This window comes from Centruroides sculpturatus, unplaced genomic scaffold, assembly GCF_000671375.1.
Source record: "Centruroides sculpturatus isolate CEXI.00-Female unplaced genomic scaffold, Cexi_2.0 scaffold830, whole genome shotgun sequence".
Lineage (NCBI taxonomy): Eukaryota > Metazoa > Arthropoda > Arachnida > Scorpiones > Buthidae > Centruroides > Centruroides sculpturatus.
The window spans coordinates 237,333-248,854 of NW_019385303.1; the positions used below are offsets into that span (position 1 = coordinate 237,333).

At 26.4% G+C, this 11,522-nt stretch overlaps 2 protein-coding genes across 2 annotated transcripts in view; both read left to right on the plus strand.

Annotated features, from left to right (window-relative positions):
* The first annotated feature begins 260 nt into the window (after positions 1 to 260).
* LOC111637393 (CXADR-like membrane protein) lies at positions 261 to 5,218 on the plus strand. The gene is made up of 3 exons (XM_023382866.1): positions 261 to 276; positions 878 to 1,216; positions 5,085 to 5,218. The coding sequence occupies exons 1-3, from the start codon at positions 261 to 263 to the stop codon at positions 5,216 to 5,218; spliced, it is 489 nt and encodes a 162-aa protein (XP_023238634.1).
* The window catches only part of LOC111637385 (nephrin-like), a 72,471-nt gene continuing 66,031 nt past the window's right edge, over positions 5,083 to 11,522 (plus strand). The window contains exons 1-5 of the mRNA XM_023382858.1: positions 5,083 to 5,195; positions 5,277 to 5,480; positions 5,831 to 6,127; positions 6,548 to 6,838; positions 8,750 to 9,037. Coding sequence (XP_023238626.1) covers positions 5,291 to 5,480; positions 5,831 to 6,127; positions 6,548 to 6,838; positions 8,750 to 9,037 — 1,066 coding nt within the window. The 5' untranslated portion in view covers positions 5,083 to 5,195; positions 5,277 to 5,290. The remainder of the gene's footprint in view (positions 5,196 to 5,276; positions 5,481 to 5,830; positions 6,128 to 6,547; positions 6,839 to 8,749; positions 9,038 to 11,522) is intronic.

Below are 11,522 nucleotides of genomic sequence, written 5' to 3' on the forward strand. Positions count from 1 at the left end.
ACAAGTATTAAAGATATATATAAAAAAATTACAAAATTTTTAAAAAATCAATAAAAGTGTATATATGTAATCCTGTGAAGAATTTGACATAAAAATTTATATTAATTAATAATTAAAATGATTGAAAAATGCATTTAAATCTTATTTAAGATATTAGAAATGTATAATTTTATTTAGTAAATTTTTTAAAACTCTTTCCACTCTGGGAGTGCTAAGAGAATCTCTATTGCAAGCACATTATGGGTTCTGCTAAGTCCACAATGGGGTATCTGGGTGGTGAGAGATGGATCACTCTCGAAAAATTCCTGATTCAATCTCTGCTCCCCAGAGCAGTAGATTGTCACCTTAACCATTCGTCCTTCTGGTATCGCTTAATAACGTTTAGAAATTACCAAAATTTTATTATAATTGTTTAAAAAGTTTAAAAATGCGCATTAAAATTGCTTCCCATTTACATTTCACTTAGAAATGTTTTAAATGTTGTTAAATAGCGTTAAAAAACGTTTAAAAATCTGCAAAAATGATTATAATTCTTTATGAATTGTTTTACTTATTGTTAAAATGTTAGAAATGATTTAAAACTTGTTTTAAAATATTTATAAATGTTTAAAACTTAAAATTTTATTATAAGTAGTAAAAAATTACTAAAATTTAATCTTAAAATGTTTAAAATATTTTAAAAATTATTACAACTGTTTAAAAACTGTTTTAATTTCATTATCAATGTTTAAGATGACAGTAAAATGTAACTAGAGACGTTTAAAACATATAAAAACTTGATTTAAAAATTTTAAAAAAGTTTTAAACAAATTTCCGACATTTTTTAAATTAATATTTTAGAACACAATTTACATTTTATTGCATTTTTCTTATTTAGAATTTCTTCAGACCGTTTTTGGAATCGTTGGTAACAAAGTATCTTTACCATGCAACATATCTTCTCCTACCGAAGACGATTCGGTAAGTCTAATTTTGTGGTATAAAGACGAAGCAACTACCCCTTCATACAGTCTGGATGCTCGAAGAGGTTCTTTAAATCAAGCACGTCATGCTGCAAGCGATGTCCTCTCCAATCGAGCTTACCTCAGTATAGCGAGTCGTCCTGCAACTTTGCAATTGGATCCACTTCTTGAAGAAGATGAAGGATTCTACAGATGTCGCGTTGATTTCAAGAAAGCCAGAACACGTAACTCAGATGTCATTCTTACTGTTCTTGGTAATTGAATATCTTGTTTTTTTTATTTCTTTTATTTCTTTAGAGGTTCGTTATTGAAAAATGTTTCCAATACTTTATTATCGGATTTACAGTCAACTTGAAGAAAAGTACTTATAACAAGTTTCGTCAATAATTTTCTTCAGAAATCAAATTACAGAATTCGATTATCTTATTAAAGAATTTCGTTTTCTAANACCTTTCACTTTAAATCTTATAATAAATTTTTTTTCCCCTCTACAAGAAGCGAGTCTTTACTCTAGAATGTGTGTATCGATCTACATTCTAGAAGCAGAGTAAAGTTTTCAGACAGCGTGTTACGATTTTTTTAATGTTATTTTTTACCACGTATTTGTTACTTATCAATAGAAAGTATCTTTGTCGGAAATTTAATTGTAAGCAGCGTAGTTGGAATCAAATCATTGAGTAAACGTAAGACAATGAAATAATAATTAAATCCCTGAAGATGGAAAATTTCAATATAAAGTTAAGGATAGCTTACAAAATGACATCGACACTGACTGGATAAATTAATTGCCTGACATTAACAACCTGAGGGATCTTCTGGTCTTGACTGCAAAACAAAGAATCAAAGATGATGTACTAAGAATGCATTTACTTTACAGTAAAATTTTCTCAAATTTATCGATTTTTATAACTAAAAACATCATTTTTAAATAATAAAAACTACATTTTAATAATATACAATATTTCTTTTTTAGTATATTAACAATTCAAGGTTATATTGATAGTGAAAAAATGTGGTAAGTGTAACATCTGTTCCATCACTTTAATCTCAAATACGAGCTCTTCACGATATAAAAACAACTATTAATGGTAAAATAAAATTAGGAAACACAATTTTTCAGAATTTAATGCGTTTTACGATGTAGTAAAAACAAAGTTAAAATCATCGTATAACATAAGAAAGTATACAATGAAATCTTTGATTTGTCTAGCGAATCATCATCATCATCTCATGCCATTTAACAAGATTAACGATTCAAGAATTCTTACAAAAATTCTTGTCAATTTATTTATTAAATTGAGTAACAACGTATTTTTTAATACTTTTTTCCTTCCTCTCACATATGCATCCTTAACCACATCCATCTTTTTATGGATCCTTTACTCCTCTTATCCATGTTTGACATACTCAATTTTTTATGCTTCTTAGATAGAGTTTTCAGGAATAATTTTTTGGAATTAAATATTAATAAATTAACATAAATTTAGAGAAATTAAAATATGATTTAGTAGGTGGGATGAATTTTCAAAGAATTGACCTCTAAATCGATGGTACAGTTGATTGCATGGAAAAGCTCTCAAATACCCTCAAGCAGACATTATTAGCTTTCTAAACACGTATTTCCTGACCAAAGCAAAATAATAGTCATTCAAACTCACTATATCACATGTATTTTGTTAATAATTTATTTAACTTCCTACAAAGATAGTTATTAAATATGCAATTTATAAACTTTTAATGATTTTAAGTTGTTCTGTTCAAGAAGTTCTCTCTCTCTCTCCACTTACAATTCATTCGTAAGTAGAGAAATAAATATTTGTCATAATATACAATAGGAAAAATATGAAATGAAAGGTTCAATGAACTAATTAAATAACTCATTAACATTTTTATTATCCTATTATCAAGATTGATTATTCGAAGAGGTTAATTTACAATAATGATCCAAAACTAAAAATTATCATTGTCTATTAATCTGCATTGATTTCGAATTAATTACTAATCTTGTAATCTAATTAGTATCTTTGAAAGAATTATCAGAATTAATTGTATATAATAATCATTTTTTAAAAAATAATAAAGAATTAAAAATTAATCTTAAAGAAATGTTCTGATGGCGATAAAAATCCTCAAGTTGTATGTAGAAGAAATATTGTAGTCTATACATTACCATAAGTGTTGAGCTTAAACTTTAAGTACAATATATTTTTCTACTAATTGGTTATTTCCTTCGACTTCAAATTATAGATGTGACAGAAATACTGTAAGCCTTTTTCCTTATGGTATTTCTGAAGATTAAGTTGTCAGGTAAAAAGCCTGTGAACTTTATAGATGACAGCTTACTGTGCTTCGATGACTTTCTGGTAGCATTTCTACAACTAAACATTTACCACTTAAAAAATAAAAAAATAGAAACATAAAAATAAAAGTAAAGTTAAAAAATATCAGAAAACTTTCATTGTGGCTTTCTGCTAAATAGCAATTTTCTAGTAAGAGAATGGGAGTGGAAACACGATCAAACTCTTGTTTCTACACTTAATTTAATGAAATTAAATTAAAATAGCAACAATATATCATCCATACCATGTTAAGTTGTCGAAATAATGATAATTAAATTGGACAAAACAAATCATTCATGGTAGATTTTGTCGATTAAGAAATGTTATTTTATTCACGAATAATGATTTCTAAAAGAAATTTTCTCCATACTTTCACTAATGTAATACCTATTAAGCGAATTAAAAAGTATAGCTAAGTTAAATATTGCTATCTAAGCGACTTTGACGAACGACCAACAAGAATCCATGATTGGAAAGAAGTCATTACTTGCGCTTCGATTGCTTGAGTTTATCCTGTTGAAGCTATATCGTAGTCATTTTAAACGACTGAAGAAAAACTACAGATCGGACTATTGATAACAACAGAAAACGTTTCTAAAAAGATCAATACTTTTTTCTTAAAAATAGAAAGAATATAATTTTTCTTTTTACTTATATACTCTTATGGAATTACGCGTAAATTTTAACAAATCGCCTAAGATCTATACGCGATTTTAAACGTTGATATTAAAATAAAATAATGGAAACGATGTTAAATTAATTTATTTTTTATAAAAATCTAATGCAGAATTGTATACATTAAACATATCTCTTAAGCAATCAGAATTCCAAGAACATCTTCCATAAATGTTAATTTAAAACTGAAGTGCATATACTTAGAATAACAATGATATTCGTGTTTATGTTGCAAACAATTTTTTAACGCCTCTCTATCATTTAGAACATTTATGAACCATTATCTAAAGAAAATCGTGAATTAGAAAACTGTTTTCCCCCCTTAAAGTTGATAGCGATTTGCATTTATAGAATGGTTTCACTGATAAAATTCTTTGATAAAAAATATAAAAACACTCCCGCGTTTTTTAATGGATTCTAAACTTTAAAATTTGAATTATTCTATATAAAAAATTAAATATTTATATAATTAAAATTTAATGTAGTCATTAAAACATATAAAAATAAGATGTTTTTTATGAATTTTAATTTAAAAAAATATATTTTAAGCGCACCTTTCACTTTAAATCTTATAATAAATTTTTTTTCCCCTCTACAAGAAGCGAGTCTTTACTCTAGAATGTGTGTATCGATCTACATTCTAGAAGCAGAGTAAAGTTTTCAGACAGCGTGTTACGATTTTTTTAATGTTATTTTTTACCACGTATTTGTTACTTATCAATAGAAAGTATCTTTGTCGGAAATTTAATTGTAAGCAGCGTAGTTGGAATCAAATCATTGAGTAAACGTAAGACAATGAAATAATAATTAAATCCCTGAAGATGGAAAATTTCAATATAAAGTTAAGGATAGCTTACAAAATGACATCGACACTGACTGGATAAATTAATTGCCTGACATTAACAACCTGAGGGATCTTCTGGTCTTGACTGCAAAACAAAGAATCAAAGATGATGTACTAAGAATGCATTTANTATATATATATATATATAATATTGAAAAGTTTATCTTGAAAGTAAATGTAAATTAAATTATGATTATCTACTTAGAAGCATAATATAATCACCATTGAGAATCATTACAGTTGTAAATTCTGCTGTGTTTTTAGTACCACCCAAGAAACCCATCATTACAGATCACAGTGGAGAGATCTTACAAAGTTTGATAGGACCTTACAACGAGGGAGATCGACTTGTTCTCATTTGTGAAGCGGAAGGTGGTAAGTTAATCAATGAAATGTGATTAAGGTTTCTATTAGTCAACAGGACTTGATGATTACATTTCGCATGTTTTGTGGCAGGTAAACCGTTGCCAATGGTAACTTGGTGGAGGGAATCAGTCTTATTAGATGACACTTTTGACGTCAGTCCATTAGGAATTGTTCGCAATGAATTGGAATTAGCGTCGCTTCAACGTCACGACCTTATGGCGGTATACACGTGTCAAGCTTCAAATAATAATTTTTCGGATCCGATTTCAACATCCGTTACCGTCGATATGAACTGTGAGTGTAATTGAAGCTATAGATTTAAGCAAAAATGTCACACATCCGTAGATAGTGTTACAAATTGAATTACAGTTATTTGTATTTTTTGATAAATCTAACTCGAGTACGGTGTCGAAAACATTCTTTAAAATCGATATGACGTTAAAGGTGAATGATCATTCCCTTAAAAATTCTATTCTTATTGAATGTTTTATACATTTTTGGTATATTCATTAAAGTACTTAACACTAAGTAGAGTCCGTTCTATAATGACAATTTAGGCGCGGAAGTCATTTAATTTATTTTCACTAATTAAGATGTTGTAATTAAAGTATATATGTGAAGTAATTAGGAGTTTGTCTCGCTAGACCGACCTATGAAAGCGGAGATAGAAGGGGAGAAACGTCCACTGTCTGCTGGAAGATCAGTTGAATTAGTTTGCAGGGTGACAGGTTCTCGACCACCTGCTGCAGTATCGTGGTGGTTGGAGAAACGACAACTAAAGCAAAGCACTGAGAGTGTTTCTATTGACGGATACGTCACCACAAGTACTCTAAGGTTTACACCGACAAGAGAAGACCACGGAACTAATGTGGTGTGCAGAGCACACAACACCTACATTCCAGCCAGTTCAATACAAGACAGTTGGCTGTTAGAAGTGTATTGTAAGTAGCACATTTACTTTTATGTATCTTGCATTATTACTGAGTTTTCTCATCACTACTTAATTATAATCAACTGTCAGGAATTCAGTAGGAGTGTAAGTGATTACGAATAAGCACGCTATAATTAGACTTCATAACGTACAAAATAATCCATTCAGTTATATCAGAAAGTTCCTCAGGCATTGTATTACGCTACTTGAATAATAGTTTTAAACACGAATATTCGAAATATATTTAATTATTAAAATGTAAATTATTTTCCATCTAAAACAATTATCGACGAAAAGTTAATATTTCATTTCATTGTAGTTAATTTTGCAAATATAATTATTAAAAATATACGAAATTTAATTATAATAACAATCTTTAATTTTATAAAAGAAATTCTTATATATATATAAATAATTTAATTATTTTTAGATCAGCCATACGTTAATCTTCGCTTAGGTAATAAAATTCATCATTCACAAATCTATGAAGGAAGCGACGTTTTCTTTGAATGTAATGTTGTATCCAATCCTCCAGCTAAAGAAATTCAATGGAAATTTAATGATAAAGAACTTAAAGCAAATTCTACGAGAGGAATTATAATAGCAAATAATTCTTTAGTCCTTAAAAAAATAAGAAGAAAGAATAAAGGAAGTTATAAATGTTTAGCTATCAACAGTGAAGGGCAAGGAGAAAGTAATGCTATTTACTTGAGAATACAATGTAAGTTGTATTTCATTACTTTATTCATCTATATATTAAATGATATATCCATAGAGACGTAACAAAAGAATAAAAAATATAATGGAAATCCATTTATTCTCCACAAAGAACACGAGGAAAAAAATAGGGAAAGAAAGGAAAGTATCATCACATGTTTGATATAAAATTTTCATTTAATATATTCTTAACCTAATCAGTTTGGTATCAAAACAAATTACTAGAGGTTTTTCCACACTATCAGGATAATCGGTACGGATGAAACTATTTTATCTTCACTAATGACTTCGCATTATCACAGTGTCATAAAGATCAGTAGTTATTTTTAATAATATATTAGCATAATCTTTCAGCGCGTATGAAATTGTTTTATTTTCTAATTAATTATTTATAAAATATATTTTTTAAGAAAATAATTTAAATTTTATAATAATTCTAAAATATTGCTAAATAAATTTATTCCTCTTACTTTTTTTTGGTTAATGTTTGAAGATAAAGTGATTTTAAAAACATCTGTTCAGGTTACCACAAGGAAGTAAATTGTTTCGATTTATCGATAGAAATGATGGAATTATTTTTATTTATTTATTGCTATTTTATATATAAAAATTAATTTCATGCGTAAAAAATATCACTTTTATATAGATTTTAAAAATATTGATTAAAATCTATATAAAAATATATGTGATAAGAAAAAATTAGAAATATTTACATTTATTATTTTTTGGATTATATAAATTAAAATGTTAAACTTAAAATTGTCCAAACAAAATGCTTCCTTAAAAAATCTAAATATATTAATTTAGAAACTTTATTAAGTAAATATTTATTTATCACTATTAAAATGCTTCACGATGATTGATGTTTTCAATTATAAATTGACAATAGGTTGATTCGTTTAGCTAGATTTAATAAAGAATGAATTTTCTAAAAAATTTTTTATGTAAAGCAATATTTCAAGTTTGAATGTCATGGTTACAATTTAAAATATTCATATTTTCAAACATGTAAACAAATATATTAAAGAATTCTAATTATAATATTATCCAACTGTACTATTTATTTCAATCAGCAGTTCGTGATCTACTGACTGAGAAATCAATTTAAGTTATAATTTATAATGAAAATATTACGATTCATGCATATTAGCTATCCTAAAAGTAGTTCGCAATTCACCAGTTAGATATTTTAAGTGTCTAATTAAAATTTAAAAACACAGTTCTAATATTTTCAATTATAAAACGACAACAGGTTGGTTTATTTATTTAGTTTTAACGAAAAATTTCAACAAAAGTTTTCTATCTACAGCATCATTTCAAGTTGTAAATCGCAACCTACAAGTCAAAAATTACATAAATTCAAACATGCGAAGAAATATCAAGACAATGATTTATAACAAGTTTATTTAATCTGTAGGTTGAATTCAATCTGTAGTTCGTGATCTACTAACTGGGAATAGATTTAATCCGTAATTAATGATGAAATTATTACGATAGTGTATCATATAGGACATAATTCATAACAACACAAACTAATTCGCGATCTACCAGTCGAGGAAATCATTATATAAATATATAATCACAATTCCTCTTGTAATTAAATTTTGAAAACACAATTCTTAATATTTTATACACTATTTCAACTAATCACTTCTATCTTAATCCAAGATGCACTTAACAGTCACAATACATTATTAAAAAAAACTTCATTTATAACAAACATAAGCGAAAATCTCATTTAAACTTAAATCCTAATTTAAAATAATTGATATAAATATCGAAGGAAAACCTCTTTAGCAATTAAAACGTATAAAATTGCCAGCATTTGTATTAATTATAAAAATGATTTAATATGTTTAAAGGCATTCAAACGATGAAGATTTTAAATAGTGTTCACGTCTTAATATTTTATTAGATGCACCTTTCTGCAAACCAAGTCAGAAAATCATTTATGGAGCAGCCAGACACGAAGCAATTAAAGTTATATGTGAAGTCGAAGCCGATCCATCTGAAGTGACATTTCGTTGGGAGTTCAACAACACCGTCGAGAACTTGGAAGTAGTAAACTTCAGGACTGAAGGGACAATCAGTATTGCTACTTATATCTTGCGAACTCAATATGACTACGGTACTTTACTTTGCTGGGGTACAAACGAAGTTGGAAAACAAAGAGAACCTTGTGTGTATACTGTTGTACCTGCAGGTAAAAATATATAAATATATATATTTAATCTACTTCAATAAATTTATTATTAAAAATCGTACATTAGTTATGTCTGTATGGCAAAATAATTAAATTAAATTTACTGTTTACTAGTAAACTAGCGTTAAAAAAATTCATAACGCATCTTGAAAGTTGAAGAAATTAAATTTTTACCATTATATAAATTGTATGTGGTGCAATTTTAATTAACTGCTTAAATTTTTTATATTTTAATTGTTACTTAATTAAATAGACAGTAAAATTTATTATTTATCATCATTAATCTTAACGAATACATTAAAAAGAAGTGCTTTATCATTAGGTAATAAAATTCATCATTCACAAATCTATGAAGGAAGCGACGTTTTCTTTGAATGTAATGTTGTATCCAATCCTCCAGCTAAAGAAATTCAATGGAAATTTAATGATAAAGAACTTAAAGCAAATTCTACGAGAGGAATTATAATAGCAAATAATTCTTTAGTCCTTAAAAAAATAAGAAGAAAGAATAAAGGAAGTTATAAATGTTTAGCTATCAACAGTGAAGGGCAAGGAGAAAGTAATGCTATTTACTTGAGAATACAATGTAAGTTGTATTTCATTACTTTATTCATCTATATATTAAATGATATATCCATAGAGACGTAACAAAAGAATAAAAAATATAATGGAAATCCATTTATTCTCCACAAAGAACACGAGGAAAAAAATAGGGAAAGAAAGGAAAGTATCATCACATGTTTGATATAAAATTTTCATTTAATATATTCTTAACCTAATCAGTTTGGTATCAAAACAAATTACTAGAGGTTTTTCCACACTATCAGGATAATCGGTACGGATGAAACTATTTTATCTTCACTAATGACTTCGCATTATCACAGTGTCATAAAGATCAGTAGTTATTTTTAATAATATATTAGCATAATCTTTCAGCGCGTATGAAATTGTTTTATTTTCTAATTAATTATTTATAAAATATATTTTTTAAGAAAATAATTTAAATTTTATAATAATTCTAAAATATTGCTAAATAAATTTATTCCTCTTACTTTTTTTTGGTTAATGTTTGAAGATAAAGTGATTTTAAAAACATCTGTTCAGGTTACCACAAGGAAGTAAATTGTTTCGATTTATCGATAGAAATGATGGAATTATTTTTATTTATTTATTGCTATTTTATATATAAAAATTAATTTCATGCGTAAAAAATATCACTTTTATATAGATTTTAAAAATATTGATTAAAATCTATATAAAAATATATGTGATAAGAAAAAATTAGAAATATTTACATTTATTATTTTTTGGATTATATAAATTAAAATGTTAAACTTAAAATTGTCCAAACAAAATGCTTCCTTAAAAAATCTAAATATATTAATTTAGAAACTTTATTAAGTAAATATTTATTTATCACTATTAAAATGCTTCACGATGATTGATGTTTTCAATTATAAATTGACAATAGGTTGATTCGTTTAGCTAGATTTAATAAAGAATGAATTTTCTAAAAAATTTTTTATGTAAAGCAATATTTCAAGTTTGAATGTCATGGTTACAATTTAAAATATTCATATTTTCAAACATGTAAACAAATATATTAAAGAATTCTAATTATAATATTATCCAACTGTACTATTTATTTCAATCAGCAGTTCGTGATCTACTGACTGAGAAATCAATTTAAGTTATAATTTATAATGAAAATATTACGATTCATGCATATTAGCTATCCTAAAAGTAGTTCGCAATTCACCAGTTAGATATTTTAAGTGTCTAATTAAAATTTAAAAACACAGTTCTAATATTTTCAATTATAAAACGACAACAGGTTGGTTTATTTATTTAGTTTTAACGNTGCATATTTATTTCATTTAACTGGAAGAAGTAGAGGATAAAGAAAGTGGCATAAATGATACATGAACTGTATACAGATCTAAAGTAAGAAGTTAAATCCATAATAAATATATTGTATATGTAAAGATGGTGTGCCAAAGATGTTATAAGGCAAATTTAAAAGGTTCGTAAGCCAGCATCTGTCACATTGTGTACTTATAACAGTGCTATGCTTAAATCTGTGTATTGTAGTTTGTAGCTTGATCTATAGTCTACTGACCTTATATATACACTACACATTTACACATAGGATCAGTAGAATATCCTCATTTATGCAAATAAGTTTTACGTCTACCAAATTCCTTCTTATTCGATTTAACCTTAACCATTGTCATCTAAACACTCTCAAAACTAGGCATTCACTATTTGTCAGTATGTCACCACGCTCCCATTCTTCTAAATTTAATTGTAATTGTTAATAAGTAATGAAATTATTTTTAAAATCTATATAAAAAATAACAATTTTAAATATGTTTTCAAATAATTAATTTCAATATTTTCTTAAATTGAATTAAAATATGTATTTATAATTATAAATTAAAATAATAGTAAAAGATAAAATGAAATATAAATTTAAGTTTTCCTG

Excerpts from the sequence above, each read along its gene's own strand:
- LOC111637393 (XM_023382866.1), top strand. Across the intron at positions 1,217-5,084 it reads TGTCATTCTTACTGTTCTTG|TACCACCCAAGAAACCCATC; the intron begins GTAATTGAATAT and ends CTGTGTTTTTAG.